This window comes from Melospiza melodia, chromosome 18 (genome assembly GCF_035770615.1).
Source record: "Melospiza melodia melodia isolate bMelMel2 chromosome 18, bMelMel2.pri, whole genome shotgun sequence".
NCBI lineage: Eukaryota > Metazoa > Chordata > Aves > Passeriformes > Passerellidae > Melospiza > Melospiza melodia.
In genome coordinates, this window is record NC_086211.1 from 12,813,095 (window position 1) to 12,835,801 (window position 22,707).

Consider the following 22,707-nt stretch of genomic DNA (forward strand, 5'->3'; position numbering starts at 1 on the left):
CCATTCCCTTAAGAGTTGGATTTGATCCTTGTGGGTCCTTTCCAACCCAGAATGTTCTGTGGGTGTGATTCTGTGCAGCTCCAGCTCTCACTACCATTGCTTTAGCACTGAGGAGCCCAAAGCAGCAATTGCTTGGGATGTATCCTAGGTTGCATCATTGAAATTCACTTTTTTAGCACTGTGACCTCTCCTTGCTGTATCCTAAACATTCCTGACCAGGGGTTGTGCTCTGGAGGGCTGAAGCCAAGTGTGCTGCAGACAGAAAATCCGAGTATTTGTAGTGTTTGTCCCAGGCAGCTGCACCTGGCCCTGCAGCCAGCCCTGCGCTGTTTATCTTCAATGATTCAGTTCTGCATGTTTGCCCTTTGACACAGCCAAGCTTTCAGCTCACCCTGCTCTAACCAGGCTCCTCAACACCTTCCCAGCTGGAGCACAGCAATTATTTTAATGGATCTCAGTTTGCTCACACCAGCTGTGCTCTGTGCTGCTCCCGCTCTGTGGCACAGCACCTCCCACCCCTGGGCGTTATCTGGGTTTTAGGGCACTCAGTGGCAGAGGCAGTGCAAATTCACATTTCCTGAGGCATCTTCAGTGTAAATTCATATTTCCTGTGCTCCTTTCAGCTATCAGCACAGGAGCTGCTGGTTGGGAATGTGGGATTTTGGAGCTGCATCCAAAGTTGCAAAATGTTCGGGAGTTTTTAGCTGGCTTGGAGAAAACTGCCACAGAGCTTCAGTTTTATGTTAGAGACGTTTAACCAACTTCTGAAAGATATTCATCCTTATAAAATACCAAACAGCTGCTTTCCCCTCGAAACCAGCCAAACCAATACTTCACAAAATAGCTTGGATTTTGGAATGTTCCCTAAATATTCTTCCTTCTGGATGTCTGAAAATCAAAAAATCTTGAGCAGAAGAATAGAGATGTTAAAATACACCTACTTTACAGAAAATAGTATTCCAGCCTATTTTTGGCCCTTGATGCTGCTTGCTGGCCAGCTGTGACCCATCCTGGGAATCTAACACAACCACCCTTCCTCCCTTTCCTGCTCTACAGAATTACACAAACTGCAGCATCCCAAAAGGGATTTTCCAGCTTCTTTCAGTTTGAATACTATATTTATTGCATCAAACTGAAGGACACAAATAAAATTATCGAATTTGCAAGAAGTTGTCATTTCTGGAACAGTAAATTTTAGCAAAATACTAGTTATGAAGGGAAAGTGTTATAAATACTGAGAGTTTCATAAGCAGCTTTTAATCTTTAAAGCAGACATTCAGAATAGGTGATGCAATCACAATCTACTGATAACCTCTGCAAGAATGCACAACATAAAGTGTCAGAGATGGCATTACACTCCCCAGAATGAGGACTTGCACTACAAAATAATCATGGGCACTGGAAAATTCAATTCTTTAAATAAAAGAACAAAACTACTCATAAGAAAGTGCAACTAAGCAAAGAATTCAAAGCAAAGAAAAACTATAAAATGGCTTGTCACTAATGACCTGGGAGAAGATCCTCAGAGAGAGGAGATTTCTGCCCTCAGGAACTAGTACAGCTCCAGTTTTGCTCAATGGAGTCATCAGAAGTTCTGCTACAGATATTTGTGATTTCACCCTATCAAGACCAGAAACAGTCAGGACCCCTCATAAATGTTCTGTTTGCCACTCTTTTAAGCCCTGTCCGTTTTCCTGCTCCCTAACTTCAGTTTTGTTCACACTCTACATTTACAAGGCTGTGTGAGATAAGAGGATCCCCATCTCACACATGAAATGGGAAGGAGTAAAGATCCAGCAATTAAGTAGAGGGAGTTCTGACATGCATAAAACAAACACATTTTTCAGCCACTATACATTCTCCCAGGCTGTACTATGATGTTATTCTTAATTACATCAGATTCATCTTTTTCAGACGAGTACACCCTGCAGACAACAATATGCTTAAGGCAGCCATACCTTCAATAGCTGTAAATTATATTTTTTCTTGTGGCCAGCACTTAAGAGCTCTACCCTTTATGGTATATAATGCTTCTAGGTAGATTTAAAAATCAGATCATGCCAGTTCAAGCTACAAGGTGAAAAACTAGCAATGGTGGATTTTTTAACTCAGCCATTGGTCTCTCCTCTATTTCCAAGCAGCTCAACCTCCCCCAGTGCCAGCAGATACTGAGCAGCTCTTTGGTCCTGAACAAAGCACCTTACCTGTCCGCACAAAGTACTATTTCCATTACATTTCTCCTAAAGACTAGGCAGAAACCTGGTAAATCCAGCATATTGTACAGGGCTGGCAAAGAAGCAGTAGATCTCCCACGAAGCAACAAGGAAAAAATACTGCAAGAGACTGACTGCCATACCAGAGGAAGGGTTTGCAGGGAAGAAGATAAGATTCTTTAGAAAATAATAGGTAAGAGCATTACCAAGAAGAAAGAAAAACTCATGGAAAAGACAGCAAGAGCAGGAAGAAAAGTAAGAGAAGAATGGGAATACAAAAAGCACAGGAAGGATGCCAGCAGAGATGACACAGGTGCGAGCTGATCCTGCCTTGGGCAGGAACACAGACACTGACAGGAGTGCCTGAGTCCCTCCTGGCCGTGCTGCTCATGTTTAACTTCAAGGGGGCTTTGAGCAGGGAGCGAGGAGACACTTCAAACCCAGCAGGCTGGCAGCCATGGCCTCAGGACACAGCACTGCCCTCGTGTGCTGCAGCAGCAGCAGCCAGAAGGGATCAGGCACGCAGCACGCAGGCATCCCTGGAGTGACTCTCAGGGCTGGGAACTGCACCTGGCAGTGCTGCATGTGCACCCTGGGCTGGAAATGGAGCACACTGCGCACAGGGACTCACCACCACGCTCTGCTCCTCCACACCTGACTCCTGACAGCATTTCTGTCAGTAAAGGGCAGCCTTTCATGAAAGCCAGAGCAGCACCCTCGTCACATCAAGGACACCAAGTACTTGAATTACAAGAACTATAAAAATCATCAACATACTGGGAATTTTATTCATTGCATTTGTCAGCTCTATTACTGATACTCGGCTAAGTACTAATAGAAGAAAGAAATATAGTCTTGACATTAGAAATACAGATTTCATTTCAGCAAATGCTGGATCCTTTGTCTAATGTATTTACCAGAAGAATAAACTGTAAATGAGACTTGGGAAGCCAAGCCTTTAAAGTCTGCATAAGATAGCAAGTAGATCTCGACTATAATCTGAATTCCTACCTAAAAATAGCTTCCTCAAAACCCAGTAATGTAAAACGTTCCAGTAAAAGTAAATAAAAATCAAATATCTGCTCTAAATCACTACTACAATCCTGATAACAGCAGCACGTGATATCAACCACTTTCCTGAAAACTAAATGATCTATTGACATACATATTGAAAATTCACACAGCCCCACTTCTTCCCCACATATAACTCCTCAAGCAGCTATGACTGATTTCTAAAACTTAATTATTTGACTAGGAGGGCTAGCTCTGTTTTAGACTGCAATTCATCCACCATCATCAATCTCTACCGCAGTGACAAAACCTTGCTTCTACTTTACAGCCCATGCATACAACTGTTTTCACACTTCCCAATGACAAATGAAACACACAGTATCTTTCCTCTCTTAAGTATCATCGAGTCTGGAGAAGTGAAACAAGGTACTTGACATTCTTGGGACGCCACCAGCAGCGTCTGCTGTGTTTTATGCTCCATCTCACCTTAAATAAGGTGAATTTTATTTAAAAACAGTCAGCACTAAACTTACTTCAGAATGTGACATACTATAGCACATTTGCAATTCACAGAGTAGATAAACAAAAGCTGCGGATTTGGACAAGATCTTTCACACTTCGCTGATGTGAATCACTCCAGTCAAACTTCAGACCACATTCGTTTCACCATCTGTGCGAACCATGTTAAGTTGGCAGCTCCGTGTCCAACAGCCCCATCACAGAATTTGGAAATGCACGGCGTGTGCCACTGTCACATCTCAGACCCCTCTCCCAGGGCACAGCCCTGCCCTGCCGAGGAGCGGCATCCCCAAGGAGCTGCCTGGACATTTACACAGTGTCACTGCACCCGCACCGAACAGCTATTAACGCCGACACTTTCTTTCCCTGACAGAGGCGTGCAGGAGAAAAGCGGTCTGATGAATCGCCAATAAAATCAGCAAATACCGAGGACTTACAGGCAGGTAGTTTCCCAGCAGTTCAATATCTGCACTCTTTGAACGAGCAGCTCGGCAGAGCCCCGAGTGCCCATGTTCCTCGCCGTTCCCTGCCTTTGGGAGCCGCCTCCCGTGCCGCGCTTCTCCCCGCGGCGCTTCGCGGGCGGCAGCGGAGCCGGCGCGGTGTCCCCGACCCGCGGGCATCCTTCTGCTCCAGCGCCGGAGCTCCCCGAGAGCATCCCGGCCGCGGGCGCGCATCCCTGCCCTGCCTCCCTCCGCCCGGGCTGCCCCGGCAACTTTGCGGCCGCGGGACAGAGCGGGACGGCCGCAGCTCCGCGCACCTGCCGGGAGGCTCCATTCACCTGCCGGGAGGCTCCATTCACCTGCCGGGAGGCTCCATTCACCTGCCGGGCAGCACCGCGCACCTGCCGGGAGGCTCCGCGGGTCGGGGGCACCGCGCACCTGCCGGGATGCTCCGCGGCCCCGCTGCCTCGCGCACCTGCCGGGATGCTCCATTCACCTGCCGGGATGCTCCATTCACCTGCCGGGATGCTCCGCGCACCTGCCGGGCAGCCCCGCGCCCCCCGGCCCCGCTGCCCCCCGCTCCCGCGGCCCAAACTCACCATAAAGAGGCGAGCGGAGGCGAAGGGTCGCGGCGGCCCCGGCAGGCAGGTGGCAGCGGGACGCGGCTCCCGCCGCCGCCGCAGCCCCTTCCCGCGGGCAGCGCCGCCGCCCTCGCTCTCTCGCTCAGCGCCGCATGCCGCGCCCCCCGCCGCCGCCCGGCTCCCCCCGGGCTCGCCGCGCTCCGGCAGCAGCGGGGCCCCCGCCCGGCCCGACCGCGACCTCGGCGAGACCCCGGGGGCGGCCCCGCCGCGGCGGTGGCGGGGGGAGAGCAGGGCCCGAGAGGCGGCTCCGCTGCGCTCCGCCCGGGAGCCCCGCACCGGCCGGACACGGAGCTCCGCGGGGCGGAGGCGCTGCCGCTCGCCAGCCGGCGCGGAAAGTGGCTCGGCGGCGGCGGCGGGCGGAGGTGACCTTCAAGCCCGGCGGGGCGGGCTGGGGCGGGGAGCGGGAGAGCGGCGGGGGAGCCCCAGCGGCGCTCCGGGGGAGGCGGCGGCGGCAGCGGGGGCGGGATGCGGGCGGCCGGGGGGAGCGGGCCCGGGGGGAGCGGGGGGCTCCCGGCTCCGGAGGCGGCCCCGCCCGGCACCGGCGGCCGCGCGGCGGCGCCCGGGAACCCGCGGGGCCGAGTGGGGCCCGCCCGCACCTCCGGGCTCGGCTCCGGGCATTGCTCCGGGCTCGGCTCCGGGCTCGGCTCCGGGCCTTGCTCCGGGCAGCGATGCCCACCGCCGGGCGCTCCCCCGATCCCGAACCTTGCCGGGGCAGCACCGGCGGCGCGGCCGCAACTTTGCATCCCCAGGGCTCGTCCCGAAGAGCTGTGCTCTCCCCCCAGCCCGAACACACACAGCAAAGCGGCAATTGCTGATTAAAACGGTGCCCTTGGCGATCCCCAGCCATCTCTGCCTCGCTGCCTTCCCTGTGCCCAAAGGAAGGCAAATCTTGCAAGAATTGTAATGCTCACCTAAAGAGAAGAGCATCGCAGCGTTCCTAAAGGCATGGATTACTGTTAAATGAGGCTGACAGCAGTTATTGACGAGAAAGTTTTGGGGCGAAAAAAATAAACATCAAGAGCTGTCAGAACACTGCCTTGTCCTCCTCAATACCTTAGGTATTAGGTCTGTAGTGATCAAACGTTTTTGTGCTGCTCGACCTTCAGCTACAATAAATTAATGCCCCTGGGACTTACTCCAACATGTAACTGGTATCAATTACAGACGGGAGTGTGAGGATCAGACAGATGTGCTGCCTCCTGTGGGGTAATAGTAGGGACTTGTTTCAAGCATCGAGATGGAAATGCAAAGCAGTTATCAGGTGATAACGAGGAGGCAAGCTTTAAATTATAGGCGTGTGGTCCCTTAAAAAAAAAAAGCTTCATGTGAATAATCTCCCTATAAACTTTTTCATGCAGAAAATAAACACAGCCAAGTCTTCGTAAGCTGAGCTGCAGTTCCCACATGGATCATGTAGAGAAGCACATATCAAAAGCACATATCTGTATCCCTCTGCCTCTCCTGACAGATTTGGGGCTTGGCCTATTTCTGCTGCTATTTTAAGGCCCAGGGTGTGATCCTGGATCCCCTAAACACGGAACTCAGAACTACTCAGGAGGGTTCCTCTACCAAGGCGCACCAGTTTATGAAGCTGGATCGTTTCAGACAGTGACTTCAGAATTTATCATTCCTCATCAAACGTGAAGCAGTATTTAATGGCTGGAAAATTTGACTGCACCTCGTTAAAATCTGTCAGATTACTGAGAAATACAAAGTTACTCAAAGATTCATTCTCAGGATCAAAACTCAAATTATCAAGTTATCCCCACAGAATCTCTCAAAATTCATGTCCCACTCTATAGTCTGATCCCTGTGAAGTTCATATAAAGATCCTTGGATGGATTTTAAACCCTATGGATTTCCTTCATTTTTCCTTTCAGCCTTCCAATTCACTCCAAAATCAACACAGAGAGGGCAATGGGAGGCCTATGTCCAACAAATGTAAATTGGAGGTCAAAACATTACACTGAAGTTCTCCAAATCACTAAAATATTGTTTTACAGTTGGTAACTGATTACTCTGCAGTTCAAGATATTTAAAGCCATATTCACTAACCCCTCTGAGAAAGTGATACTGGTAGACAGAGAGTAGAAATGAGGCAACATTTCATCAGCTCTTCCTTAATTTGTATATTTAGGCCCTCTAATAAAATAATTTTCAACATTTTGATGAAATATGACTGACTGCATCGATAGGTTTGCCATATGGGCCAATGCCTCCTGCTTTGTCAGCAGATTTTAAAGACTGAGCTAATAAAAAAGAACCTGAAAAAGAAATGCCCATGAAAAAATATCCACCCTTTGATGCCATATGCTGATGTAGTATGAAGTAAACTTTCTTCCTGGTGAAATTGTTGCCATTAGGTTATTCAGGCTAAATGCTGGCTCACACAGAGGTGACCACTGGGTGACTCAGAGTCAGATTCTCCTGCCCCTACACTCAGTGACCATGCAGCCCCAGGGTTATTAAACACAGCAAGAAAGGAAAGGCCATCCAGTCCCTTCCCACGTGAAGCAGCCCAGAATTCCTCTCTCTTCTCCAAATATGTGACTTTCAAGGCAGCACCAATGCAAAGATTTTTAGGCATCTCAATTTCTTTCCAAACCTGACCTGTAGTCTTTCTGTATCCACTCACCTGTCTGGACAAAGCTGGCAGTCTCCAGAATGAAGAGTTTAAAACAACTAAAATTATTTGAAATTATTTTAAATTTATTATTATTATTTTAAATTATTTTAAACTATTAAAACTATTTTAATGTAAAATAACTGAAAATATTTTAAAATAATAAGAAGCCAGAGCTCACACAAATGAGCTAAACCAAAATCCATCATGAAAGAACAAAAATCTCACAAACTAGACATAATAAAAAGTTTTCTTTAGGCTCTCGAGCATTCCTGTTGAGTAGTGAATACTCACTGGAGTGTTGAGAACTACTCACAGGATTAAAACCAAATCAGGTGCAGGTGTTGGTGACTTTGATCTGTGCTTGATTAGAGAATCAGGTGTGTGCTAAGTGACTGCATGAGAGCTTGTCTTTTGGAGTCTCAACACCTCCATGCTCTCCTTTTGTACCAGCCCTGTCAAAAAGGTTCCCTTGGCTTGTTTTTCACATCTGTCTTCCCTTTGTTCCCCTCACATGAAAGAACCCTGAACTGCAAGTCAGATCTGTCTTGAAAGAGCTCCTTCATTCTCCAGACTTTGCTGTGTGTGTGATACAGAGGCTCCCAGCTGGGGTTACAGTTCTGGGGGAAGAAATAACTTTGGGTGAGAAGAAAGGAGCAGAGAGAGCAGCCAGCAGCATCAGTCTCACGTGGGCAGGGACCAGCTCCCAAATATTTTCCTGTTTTCTGCTCCAGAGCTCCAGCATTTCATTATTTCCTTTCCTAAAAGCTCTGATTCCAAATGTGCCTGTGCATCTCTCCCACAGGAACCACCTTCAGAAAGGCATCTTGATGTTTATTCATCTTCGGAATGAACAGAGCATTTAAAGCATTGGATAAAAAATAATCTTGGGCATTCCACCCCAAAGTTATAATTGTGTAAAGCCACAATTCTCAGTCATTTCTGTAGGAAATACAAAGAAAATATACAAACTTAAGTATCATTGTGAAGTCATGCAGTTCAAAAGTTGCTTCAGAAGGAGACATTTTCCAATGTAATGTAAATTATCTGTGGGAAGAGAAAAAAATAAAGGACAAGTAGCAAATGGCTCCATTTGCTACTTGCTTCCAAACATAATGTTTGGAAGACACCCCTGGTCAGGGATTAATTCTTAAAATATTTTTAAAAATTTCTCTTCTGAATAAAAGCCTATTTCATGTTTTTCTTAAATTTGGAAACCTTTTTTCCCTTATAGTGAAATATTTTATGTATTTATTTCCAGATTTGGGAACTGGTGTGAGGTTGTTCTAACCAAGAGATCTCAAGAGCACAGATCTGTAGTATATGGGAGAAGAATTGGAGGTGAAAGAGGATTTATTGGAGAAAATAATTGTTCTGAACAGCAAACTAAGCCAGTGCTGTAGATGCTGTATCAAAAGAAAAAAAATCAAGAGTAAAGGAGGAAAAAATTTATTTAAAATAGTCAAATATCAAGCTTCTGGGGGAAGATATAAATAGATATCTTCTGTAAGAAAGATATAAATAGTACATATATATTTAATGCTTTAAAAATTCATATTGTATGTGCAGCAAAGAATATCTCCAGCACATCCACATCAACATCCACAGTGATTTATTCCTGCTGGGGGAGGCTGCTCAGGCCATTACCAGTGGGAAGGGAACACAGAAACCATTGGCAGTAAAATTTGTAGCTTCAGGGAAAGTATTGGTGGTTGTTGCGGATGTATCACAAATTTCAGTGCCACAAACACCCCATGAATTGTCTTCAGAAAAAAATCTGCAGAAAAAATCTTCATAGAAAAATCTGCATTGCTACAAAGCTTGGTATTAATAATGCCTTGACATCAACCCTTTGGACACTGGCAGGAAAAGCAGCCTTAAATACTCCCTGGGTTCTTGAAATTCATGACAAAAAGGACACACAGACATAAGGAAATGAACAAATCACCTTCAACACAAAAGGAACATGAAAAAAAGAAAAGGAAAAATATGTACCAGGCTGTGCATGTGCTGTGCTGATGGTGTGGGGTTTAGTTCAACTTCAGATTTCTTAAATTCTTTTTAATTCTTGGCAATTTATAGTGTGTTGAGCACGGTTTTTATGGAGTGGATAAGGACATTGTGTGTTTATGTGTGGGGTTGGATTAATGGATCAGGTTAGATTGAATTTGTCATTTGCTTGGGCTTTGTGTATCAAATACTCTGAATAGTTTAATGTTTTTGTCTCCATGACAGAACAAAGAATTGGTACCTTTTTTGTTCATATAGTTCTACTCAGGAGAATAATTTTGGGATTTTTGGCCCATACTTTTTAAAGTTATTATTACATTTAGGTTTCAGATTTCAGTCATACTTAATAAAATGAACTAAATTGTCACAGAGATTTAACATTACTTAATTAGAAATTCATAGCTATTTAGTAGAATCTTGGAGTAGAAAGATAATACTTCTATTTTTAATGCCCTAATAGCAAAATCTTCATGCGGTTGTATCTACATATCTATAAATTCAAGAGTTTTCCACTTATTTCCCTGTGATAAAACATTAATCCCTTTCCTTTCTCCAGGGAGCTGTAATTTTCCTCTCCCCTGACTTTGACTTGCAGCATATGCACAACTTCTCTCAAAGAAAGCATCTTGAAGGAGCACGCCCTGCTCCCTGGCACCTGCTGATTTTTATCCATCTCCTTGATCTCCGGGTTACTTTGGGAGTGCCTTGGGGCTGGGGGCCGTTCAGATAGGGCTGATGGCTCATTGCTTTCTCTGTGCTGGAAAAGTCAGGCTGCTGCAGGTGGCCTTTCTGCTGGGAAAGCCTTGCTGCAGCCCTGGGAGCTGCCTCTTTGCTGTCCCACGTGGAGGGAGGGCTCCACACGTTCAGCACCATCGGGTTCTGCGCTGCCCTTGATCTGGGAACTGGAAAAGCAGAAACTCCCACAGACACTGAAGGGTTTGATCTGCAGCGCTGGGAGAAGCTTGGATTGGTGTGGAAATACAATACGCAGGTATTAAGTAGAAAAAAATCGTAATTGTGTGTTTCTATGAGAAAGTTGTAAGTAAAAATATGCCTTAGGTAAGTGAGAAAATGCATTGATAAGATGGTGAAGGGTTTATAGTGTTGGGGTGTGGTTGCATAGAGCAAGCAAAGGGTTTAGAAGTTAGAATAGAAGCATTTGTGTGCATGTGAGACAGAAGCCTATTGTGTCACAGACATCTTTTCATGAAAATCCTTTCCTTGGGATTTTTTCCTCCTGAGAAGCTGTGAGGCCTCAAGAACAAAATGTAAACATTGATTATCTGCTGCTGTGGAATGCAACAGGTGCATCTGTGATTGGTCTCATGTGGTTGTTCCTAATTAATGGCCAATCACAGCACAGCTGACTCTCTCCCTGTCCCAGACACAAACCTTTGTTATTCATTCTTTTCTATTCTTAGCTTAGCTAGCCTTCTGAGATGAAACCTTTTCTTCTATTCTTTTAGTATAGTTTTAATGTAATATATGTATCATAAAATAATAAATCAGCCTTCTGAAACATGGAGTCAAATCCTCATCTCTTCCCTCATCCTGAGACCCCTGTGAACACTGTCACACTATTGGATGAAAGTATCCCCAGTGCAGCAAAATTAAGCAAAAGTGATAGGTCAGAAAAGAAAAATAAACCTTGTGGCATCTATCCATTGGGTTAGAAAGTTCTATATTGCCTTGTAACAAAGAAGTTGTGAGCACTTTGAGCTATGGCTGGCTGCTTGCTCTCACAGATCTCACAGCCTCTGAGACTGATGTTTGTGTAAGCAATAAATCATTCTTAGCCCAAAATTAGTTCCATCTCTTCATTAATAGCAGTGATATTAATACCTTGCTGTTTTCACTTCCATTTCTACTTAGGCAGAGCTCTGCAAGTGTTGAAAGGAATTGTTGGAAGCAATGACAGTAGGTTTTTCTTTGTGGTTGGGACAGCTGCTACTGAAATAACCAGAACTGAGGAAATGTTTAACCCAGTGAGATCTCCAGCTGCCTCCTGAGGATGCCACCAGCCCTTTCCCCAGCTCTTCACCAGTTTCCTTCCCTGGGCAGGACAACAATCCTGGGTTTCCTTGAAAAAGAGCTACCAGGCCCTCAGCTGTGAGCTCAGAGCCTGAGCAATTCCATGGTGGCCAGCAGGGACCATGCAGCTCTTGGGAGCAGCTCTGTCTTTTAAAGGAAATAAATTTTAATATTTAATATATATAAATATTGCAGGTGCTACACAAGGGGCTGTGCAGCTCTTGTCATAAATAAGGGAACCTTGAGGGAGCAGAGGAGGAGTCACCTGCTCAGTGATGGTTGCTGTAGGAGCTGGAGAGTCTCCAGTTTAGCAATTCCAGAAGACATTCAGGGTCTGCTTGGTGCTGAGAAATGTCTTTAATTCTTACATTGCCACAGCAGGATTCAGAGCAACTGAACAATTGATAATTTTTATGGTTTCTCCAAGTGCAACTTTTTTTGATTGTGCCACAATTAATAAAATATTTCATGGAGAATCATTTGTACAGGTTTGGATGTACTTTTTCCATACCTGCAGACTTTGCAGTTCACTCTTTCTAGAGCTGTCTGATCACACTGGCACCTGTGACACCCTCAAAATGTGCCAAAATTTGCACCACAACCTCAGACTTTTCGCCCAAAATTTGAGGAACTCATTGACATGTGCATTTACATTTTAGAAAATTTAAATTTCCTTTTTGCACTGTTAATTGAAGTACTGGAAGACAGAATTTGGGAAAAACCTTTAGTGAAGACTATTTGATTCTCAATCCCCTCAACTGAGTTTCTAGCAAGTCTTTGTAGTTCATTAGCTGCTGGACCTTTGAATTATCATCTGCCCCTCAGTCTAACAGCATTTGAAATTAGTCCAGAACTGAGGATCCCAAACCCTGGAGTGTGGACTAACATAACTAGAAGAGAACCACTTGCCCAACATCACACATGATTCTATGTTTGCAGCAGAGAAAGGATTTAAAACAGGGTCATCAACAAAAATATCAGGGAAGATACCGGTTAGCCAAGAAAAAGAAATTCCCTGAAAATAATGAAATATTTTCCAAACATTTCATTTGTGAATACATATTGCTTTAGATAAAGAATCAAGCTGGCAAGTGGCCCATTAGAAATAAGAGAGGGGAAAAAACCCACAGAGGTGTATTCACTCACTTTTAAGGGTAGAAACTCCCAGAAAATCCAAGAGCTGCAAGGATCAGATCTGCCAAAATCTCTGACTTTTGGAGTTAAACTACAGTTACAGAAATAGGTAATTTATTTCTAGTATTTTTATCACTAATGTATTCACATCTCTGCTCTCATATGTGGAATATATATTAGATTCATAAAAATGAATTGAAATTTACTATTTCCTGGATTATCTTATTCCAGTTAAACCCTTGATTCATAAGGCAATTGCTGAAGATAAATAGAACTTCATGAATTCTTCATAAACTGCACAAATTCACGAGCTAGAGATGAAAAATGTAAGCCACACAACCCTTCATCTGCAGGCCAAAAAATTGGAGTCCAGGTTTGAGATCAGCAGCGCCCAAGATCCATTTTCATCTTATCACCTGAAGGCTTTCTGGTAGCATTTGTGAACTCAGTTTGTTCCCCCGGCTCCATCTCTGCAGGCTAAGTGGCCACATAAATAATTCACTGGAACTTGTCAGAAACAAGAAGTTGTGAAATGTAAAGTCCCCTCCATCCATCCAGCTGTATAAGCAGCACACAGGAGCTAATTTTCTAACCTTTCACTAAGCTGTGCATGGAACTAGGCACTGAGGAGCTCTTGCACATTTTTAATAAACCAAAGCTCCTCAAATATCAATTCTTTCTAATAATAAATTCCCTAGAAATACCACTTTTGAGGTTTTTCTGTTCTTTATTGCAGAAAAACTTCTCACAGGGACCTTTTGGCTACACACAACTGTTACAAAAAAATAGCTTTTCCTGACCTGAATAACTTTGGTGTTCTGCTGTTCAGGGGAGTACATCAGAGTCAGACTTAGCTGAAAGAAAGCACAGAGGGGGCAGGGGGGACATGGCACTACTTATTTTGGGGTTTTCATGGTTTTTTGCAGTGTGGGTTAGATTACAATGGGATTTTTAATGTCATTTGGAAACATAAATGTTTTTTAGTTTGAATGAGAGAGAAAACATGACGACCATCCTCACCTTTGTCTTGGCAGCACTCTGGCCGTGTCTCCTGTGAGAACATGGAATAACAAAATCATGGAGTGGTTTGGGTGGGAAGGGACCTTAAAACCATCACACCCCACGGGCAGGGACACCTCCACAGACCAGGTTGCTCAGAGCCCCATCCAACCTGGCCTTGGAATGTGGCACTCACATTCTCTGGAAAATTCGTTCTCCCAGGAATTTTTCCTCCTGAGAAGCTGAGAGGCCTCAGGAACAAAATGTAAACAATGGTTATCTGCTGCTGTGGAATGCAACAGGTGCATCTGGGATTGGTCTCATGTGGTTGTTTGTAATTAATGGCCAATCACAGTCATCTGGCTCAGACTCTCTGTCCAAGCCACAAACCTTTGTTATCATTCCTTTCTATTCTTAGCCAGCCTTCTGATAAAACCTTTTCTTCTATTCTTTTAGTATAGTTTTAATGTAATATATATAATAAAATAATGAACCAAGCCTTCTGAAACATGGACTCAGATCCTCATCTCTTCCCTCATCCTGGGACCCCTGTGAGCACCATCACAGAAATGATGAGCCCAAAGTGACAATAATCATCCTGCAATCCTGCAGCAACATCACCTCCCTCATGCTCTGAGACACGCAAAAGGGCTTCTAACATGTATTTACAGCCAGCCAATGGCTACAGAAAATATCACATCAATACACAGATCAAGCTGATGCTTGAGATGATTTTCCAAACCACCTTTGCCAACTTCTTGCTGCAAATAAGGGCTACATGTTAATTGCTTTAAATATTTTAAAGGATTAAGCAATTATGGGGTTTTATAGAATAGAGTCAATAAAAAGAAATACTCTCTTTTCAAGTCTACTACATGAACTTAATTATGAGATAAAGTGTTAATGATGCTGTAGTAATTTTACACTGTGAACAAGGCAGATGTAGAGGCTGGCTGGGCCTGTGATAACAGGAATTTCGGTGGGAGTTCAGCTGGGCACCTGCTGCTGCAGAAAACCCCTCAGGTTACAAGTCATTCCTCGAGGAAATGAGTTTTTCAAGCTGGCATAGCAGCAAGAGCCAAAGGGCTTGATCCTTTTCAGAATGAGAGGTAGGAGCCTAAACCACTTCAGAATTCTACAGGCTTTCTACAAAAACTCACTTGATTAATCTCTAGCAGACTCTGGAAGGTTGTGACTAACTGTGAGGGGCCACTACTAATTTTGGTTATTAACCTCATTTGATAGAAAGATAATCTGTTTCTCCATTAACGTTAATCCCTTTAAAATATTTCTAGTGCTTCTCCCATTAATCCATGCCCTTTATTTGATTGCAGGGGGACTAATTGCAGAGTAAGATAATGGTTTGGATGAGTATGTCTGGCATAAAAAGCCCCCAACAACTTATCTTTAAAAAGATTTTCTTGAGAGAGAAACACTTCAAAACTTTTATGTTTCCTAGGCCTGGAAAGGGGTAGGCTATGCAGGGATTCCTAGGTTAAAGTCTCCAGAAGCATCTAAAACCAGAGTTTGTGGTGTATTCTTACACCAAACACATTTAAAATCCTTCAGCATTATTCAAATAAAACAAAAACTTGATGGGTAGAGAACATTTCACCTGAGAAATAGGTGTCAGTAACGTGATTTCTGCTCCCTTCTTTGTTCTGAATGGAATGGGAATTGGAAACCTGCATTTCCTGGGATTTGGTCAATCTGGGGACATGGTGGTGTAAATATTTAGCTCAGTTAATAAAACAGATGTAACACTCTGGACCTGGTGCCAACAGAACAAAGACCTTGTCCAAGGGCCATTGGTTTCAGCAGCATTTGGGGAGTTGGTGTCAGCTTCATTTTAAACCCAGCAACAGAACCATCGATTTCATTAGGCAGGGAACCATGAAAAACACACAGAAATTGAAATTGATTTGGGATGTAGAAAACACAAATTTGAGAAAATGACTTTGGGATGTAGAAAACACAAAATTTTTGGTGAGATTGCCCCCCTGAATTTCTCATCCACGCTCTCTTTAACACTGCCATGTGAAGAGCTTATGTTTAGACTCACATGTAAACCTGGAAGGTTTCCTGTGCCTATGAACTGCTTCCTCAGCATGCAGGAGACCATGGCAGAAACTTTCATGAGGGAATTCTCAGGCAGAGCTGGGAAGGTCAGGACCAAAGCCTCATCTCCCAGTGCTCCATGCCTGATGTGGTACTTTCCCAAAGGGATTGCACAGAGCATGCACCATACAAGGCAGAGGATCCCTGGTTCATATGAGCTGTTTCTAAGCCTAAATTGGCATAAATGGCTGAGTAAAGTGAATGGGGAAGAGCAAACAGACCCCAAAATCTTTCCCAATGACCTCTCCTGACAGATGCCACCCCAGCTCTCAGAACCACATAAAGCAAATCCAGCACAGCAGTGAATCCTGGTAGGAAAGAGTTTGTGGGCTGATAACATTAAATTATAAAATTTACATTTTTGATGGAAATTGTGCAAACCAGCTCAGGTGAAGTCCTTATTCATTGGAAATTGCATTATGTGCAGCATCCCCCAGGTTTGTCACCAGAGTTGCACATTTGTTGTCACTCAGCAAATGAATTTTGCATTTCCTGAATTTATCTGTGTCCCACAGCTCTCACTGACCCTGTCCCTTTTCCCTCTTTCTGAGCTGACCATGGCTCCCAAAGTGTTTTAGAGAATATTGTGTCCTGGTTCCGTACCAAGGATAGTAAATCTGTGTTTGAAAGAGACATTTGCCCTCACACCAACAAAGCAAAATGAATTCCACAACAACCAGCCTCTGCCCATTAGATTTAAGAATCTATGCAGATTCTCCAGTGAGGCATAATTCTTCCACAACACTGAAAAAATTCCTCCCCCCTTACCCTTTTATTGACTTTTAATGCCTTAAATATAAAATTCTAGCACTCAACCTCTTTCTTTATCTACACCTTTCCTCATTTCTCAATTTCATAGCAGCAGCTTTATTCCCTTGTATTTTACTCTGCTTTACATCCTTCTTTTCACCAAGCCACCTCTTATGAACTGTGTGCCAAGAGTGAAGGCTCCACCCTTTTCATCACCCCTGGAAGTTCAGGAAGTTTTGAAGAGGCCTCATGATTTATGTATTTTCATGGAGCATTCTTCACCTCCTGCAAAGTGTCACAAGATAATGAGGTGATGAAAAGTTTGTGAAAGGGGATGTAAAAGACCACATGTCAGACATCACACTCCAGAAATGCACCCAAAAGTCTCCTTTGGGCTCCTTTTTTCCAAACTAATCCAAGGTTTTCAACTAAAATATCACAGCTGGAGAAGACTGGACTTTACCTGAGAAACTTTGATGTGAATAATGTGTTTACCTTATTTTTGTTGTCTTTAGTGGATATTGTTCATTTCTACCATGGTAAATATTGAAATCTCACAAACCTCACAATTTCCATAATATTGTTTTCATAAACTTTTCCAAACAAAGCTCACAAGTCCCATGAACCATCTAAAGTGAATTTTTGAGCCTAATAAGGCCCTCACAGACCTTTGAAGAAGAAGGGGAGGTGAAGGAACCCACAGAACTTTTCCATAATACCCACCAGGGTCTGACCCAGGTAAATTCAAGCTGGTGGTGAAATTACCAGATTGGTAATTTCACCAATTAAATTGACAGCTTGGCCAGCAGGCTCAGCTCTGAATGGAGCCAGTTCTGGGGTTATTTCATAGCCTTTGACAGCAGCACATTGAAAACCACCTTCAATGAACAAACAATTAAAACCCTTCAGAGATTTAGCAATGAAAAAGAGGAATTTTCTGTCCTAAATCAAAAGTGCAGTTATATGTAAAATTGAATTTCTGCATTTCATTTTTGACAGTTTTTTTAGAAAGCAATTCACTACTCATTTGGAAACTGGCAACTACAAATTTAGGAAACATTGAAGTATTAAAAACTGCTATTAGACAGTTTCAAATGTTGATCATTACCTGGAAATCAGATTAAAAATGCCCAATTATAACAGAAATTCATTTCTAATATATTTTTATTCACCATCATCCTTGCTTCATGAAATCTGATTCCAATCTGAGAAGATTCTGCCTTGTTGTACCTGCCAGGGCAGACTCAATTTCTTGCAGCCATGGCTGTGCCCTCACAGCCAATTTAGAACTTCATCACACTGTCAGAGAATTCCTATTTATATAAAAACCCCTATATTTATTATATAAATATCCCTATATTTATTATATAAATATTCCTATATTGATACAGCTGCAGAAAAATCAACAGTTCTGCAACAGAACTCTTCTGCAACACCTTCAAGCTGTAAACTTGCTAAAATAATGAAAAAACGATCCCATTACCACATTATTAAAATACATATACTTATATGTATAATATTATATTATTATATATTATAATATTATATATTATATATAATATTATATATTTTATATATATATAATATTATAATATTATACTTATATGTAATACCACATTATTAAAATACATATACTTACATCTGCTCACTAATAGTTTGCAATTCTGCCAAGGTTTACATTCACGAGCAAAACAGCTATAAATTTCAAAGGAATTTACAATTATTTTACCACGGCCTGTTAATAATAGCCAGACTATTCTATGAAAGTAATAGAGCAGAAAAATAAGGCTATCTCTTGTCTCAGGTCATATAAACCATCATTTAAAAGCTATCAGTGTGCTGTGGTTGTTAGAGGCAGTGACACAGGACTAATTGATGGTGACCAGGCAGAAGGCATCCAGCTGGAGCCATCCTCCCCAAGAATCAATGACACAAGGGTCACCTCGGCCGGGCGTGTCACCGGCGGGCCACCCTCTCATCCCCTGCCAAGGGAAGGGTGGAGCGGCTCACTAAACTGAAATTATGCAGCATGGTGGGAGAATGGCCTGCGCCGCAACGCTCCTGGTGCAGAGGTAATGGATGCATGGGAGGGAAGCTGTTTGAGGAGCTGGTTACCAAAAATGAAAGCAGAGCCCAGTGTCACCGTAATATTTTCTGAAAAATCCCTTCGCCAGGGTTTCGTCTCCTGGGAAGCTGAGAAGCCTCAGAGAAAAATGAAAATAATTATCTGATTGCTTCTCCTGTGTTTTGCTGCTCTGGAATGTGGCTGGAGATTGTTTACTAACAGGTGCATGTCTGATTGGTTTCATGTGAATTGTTTTTACTTAATGACCAATCACAGCCAGCTGTGTCAGACTCTGAGGAGAGAGTCACGAGATTTTCATGATCATTCTTTGTAGCCTTCTGTCTGTATCCTTTCTCTATTTTTCAGTATAGATTTAGTATAGCATTTATCATATAATATAATATCTAAAATAAATATAGTAAAATAAATAAAATGTTATAAATATAATAAATATAATAAATAAAATATAATAAATATAATATGATTAATATAATATGATTAATATAATATGATTAATATAATATGATTATATAATATGATATAATATAATATAATATAATATAATATAATATAATATAATATAATATATAAAGTATAATAAATATAATATGATAGATATAATATAATAAATATAATATAATATAATATAATATAATATAATATAATATAATATAATATAATATAATATAATATAATATAATATAATATAATATAATATAATATAATATAATATAATATAATATAATATAATATAATATAATATGTTATTTTTACTCTTTGGCCAATCAGGGCCAAGCTGTGTCAGGACTCTCTCCAGAGTCACCAGTTTTCATTATTATCTTTTTAGCATTCAGTAAGTATCCGTTCTGTATTATTTAGTATAGTATAGCATTCTTTAATATAATTTAGTATTAAAAAAAAATAAATTATCCTTCTGAGAACATGGAGTCAGATTCATCAATTCCTCCCTTCATCTAGGGAACCCTGGAAATGGCACAGCCCACAGGGGCAGTTTCCCCTCTGGTGCTCAGCTCTGGGGATCTGCTGCTGCTCAGCTCAGAAAAAGCAGAAATCAGGAAAACCTGTCCTGCAACACTGACACAGAAATTTCACTCTCTATTTAAGCGATTCAGGACTGCTAATTTTTCTTTGCAGCATGGTTCCAGTCTGTCCTTACATTGCTCCACCTTCATGCCATGATCCCACAAGGAGGTTCCTAAAATATAACTCAAATGAACATAGAATAGGAAAACTCACAGGAAAATGAGCCAAGAGACAATCATAGAGTAGTTTGGGTAGGAAGGGACCTCAAAGCTCATCTCATTGCACCCCCTGCCATGGCAGGGACACCTCCCACTGTCCCAGGTGCCCAGCCTGGCCTTGGGCACTGCCAGGGATCCAGGGGCAGCCACAGCTGCTCTGGGCACCCTGTGCCAGGGCCTGCCACCTCCAGGAAAGGCAAAGCCCAGTGGTCAAGGCCACCCAAATTCCATTTCTGTAGAGGCAATTGCCCTTTTTTTACACACAGACAAATTATCCAAGGGGTGGGAAGCCTCTAGGAGAAGGAGAAAAATAAAATTATGTTTTCTCTGAAAGCCTGCACTGCCTTTGACAGTTCCTAGAAATGGGAGATAGCAAAATTCACGTTCCATGTAGGTGCTTGGGTTTGTGCAGGCAGCCAGTCCAGGTAGGCTGGGTTGTTCAGAGAGCAAGAGGTGAGAGGAGGAACCATCCCCTTGAGCTTCACCCTAACAAATGGAAACGCTCAAAGAAAGACTTGATTTTGTGGGGGTTTTGTTTGTTTGTCTGGGGGATTTTTGTCATTTGTGTTTGGTTGTTTTTTGTTTTTTTTTTTTTTTTAAGAAAACTTCTGTGGTTGTCACAAAATGTTGTGGTTTCTACACAGGGCTTAGAGTGCAGCAAGGGCACAAGTCTGCCACAGGAACCATAGACATTGGCAGCAGTTCCAGTTTGCCCAGCAGCAGTGGCAGCATGCAGGTCACTGCTTTCTCCAGTCCTTCAGCACTGATTCCTGAGTCACACACAAGAAATTCACCACTAATTCCCATTTAATACAGAACCAGTAACCAGTTTAGCTTGCCAATATTGCACAAAGGAATTAAATATATTCACTGGGAGAAAAAAATATATTAAAAAAAACCAAATTGAACCAAGGCTGCAGGGGAAGCATGAGGCACTAACCCCTACAGTAATCCTAAGGCTTCTGTCCTGTTCCCGCTGATAAATTTATTACAAATGTGTAGCCATGAACTGCAGCAGAAAATTTCATGCTTATATTGATGAGATTAATGGACTATTATCTCATTTCCAAGATTACTTAGAATTGATTTTATGGCTCCTTTCCTCTCACGGGTTTCAAGCACTGATTAAAGAAAGGCCTTGGCTATAAAACCAGAGCCTGAACTTTGCCAGGTTTGAACTGTGTTTTCATAGAGGCTTTCTTGCTGGAAGCACAGTCACATCTAAAGAAAACATTTGTAAGAGCAAAACCCACATTTTTTAATATTCTTCCTTTTTTCTCTCTCTTTCTTTGGCGCCAATATGGTAATAAAAACCACATTTCTGAAGTATTCTTCCATTTTTTCTTTTTCTTGGGCACCAAGAAATGGCGCCCAAAAAAAAGAAAAATGGAAGAATGGTAATAAAACCCACGTTTCTGTAGTATTCTTCCATTTTTTTTCTATTTCTTGGGCACCAATAAGCTCTGGGGAGGGCAGCAGCAAGGAGCCTGGTGCTGAGGCTGTACCCCAGCAGGGCATCATGCCAGTGCTGCTTTCCCTGGGGATATTCAGGGTAAGGGACTTCCATGGTGATTTCCTCAAAGCCAGCACCAGCACAACCCCACAAGAGAGAAAGCAGCCCTGCACACTCTGTACTGACTAGAAATGACACTCATGTGGCAGCAGCAAAGCAGAGAGCCTGAACTTGGGATCTAAAGGTATAATTATGCTGTAGAGCAAATAAATAATTAGAAGAAATGGCATTTATGTTACTCTAATAACAAAAATGCCATCTGTGTTACTCCAAATCCTGCACAGCCATGAACCACAGCCCCTTCTCACCTGCACACACAGCTTGGACATTCCTGCTGCCTTTGGGGCTCTCCTTGTCTGTGGCTGTGGTTTTAAAGTGGTGCACAGCTCCACTGATTACAACTGGAACAAATGTTTTGCTGACTATTTTCATCCAGAAATTCTAGTATATCATTGCTAGCTGATAGAGAAGCAGAGTGAAATGAAAATGTACAATGGAACTACATTCCCAATGTGACAGTAAAGAAAATCACTGTAATATCCATCTGGTCCTATCACATATTTGGCCAAATACATCCCTTTCTGTAGTACATTGTTTTTATTTACTTTCTGTTGCACAAATATACTAGAAATGCTTATAAAACATGTTCCCTTTTCTATTTCTCAGCATACAATCACAACTAGTTTTAAAAGTAATACTGAAAAGAAGCCTAAAACAATGGTTAGAATAATCTCTTTGAATTATCCTCCAATATATTTATATACTAATACAGACCTATGTTTATATAGCTGTATACTAATGTGGTCCTATTTATAAAAATAACATTTTTTAAACCAGTTGGAAGAAAGTTGGTTCTAGGAAAAACACCAAATTTAGGAAAAAAACTTGAAAGAGAAAGGTTGTGGTATTTTCTGAGTCCCCCATCGAAGGGAGGAAATGATGAATCTGACTCCGTGTTCTTAGAAGGCTAATTTATTATTTTATGATCTATATTATATAAAAGAATGCTATACTAAACTGTACTAAAGAATAGAGAAAGGATACAGACAGAAGGCTAAAAGATAATAATGAAAACTCGTGACTCTCTCTTCAGTCCAACACAGCTGGACAGTGATTGGTCATTAAGTCAAAACAATTCACAGCAGAAACCAATGAAACAATGACCAGTTGGTAAACAATGTCCAAACCAAAGCAGCAAAACACAGGAGAAGCACTCAGATAATTATTGTTTTCATTTTTCCCTGAGGCTTCTCAGCTTCCTAGGAGAGAAATCCCAGACAAAGGGATTTTTCAGAAAATATGACAGTGACAAAAAATGGGGCAAATAATTTGCATTTTGTGCCAAAGTTCTCCAGCCTCAAGGGTTTGAACCCCCTCC

General features: G+C 42.5%; 1 protein-coding gene across 5 annotated transcripts in view; it reads right to left on the reverse strand.

Moving 5' to 3' along the window:
• RBFOX1 (RNA binding fox-1 homolog 1) overlaps window positions 1-22,707 on the reverse strand; it is a 1,162,974-nt gene that overhangs the window by 794,705 nt on the left and 345,562 nt on the right. For 2 of the 5 annotated variants that reach the window (XM_063171133.1, XM_063171128.1), the window contains exon 1: window positions 4,783-4,870. The exons of the other annotated variants lie outside the window; for them this stretch is intronic. In XM_063171133.1, coding sequence (XP_063027203.1) covers window positions 4,783-4,785 — 3 coding nt within the window. In that variant the 5' untranslated portion in view covers window positions 4,786-4,870. Of the gene's footprint in view, window positions 1-4,782; window positions 4,871-22,707 lie in introns of those variants that run through there. 5 annotated transcript variants of the gene reach the window in all.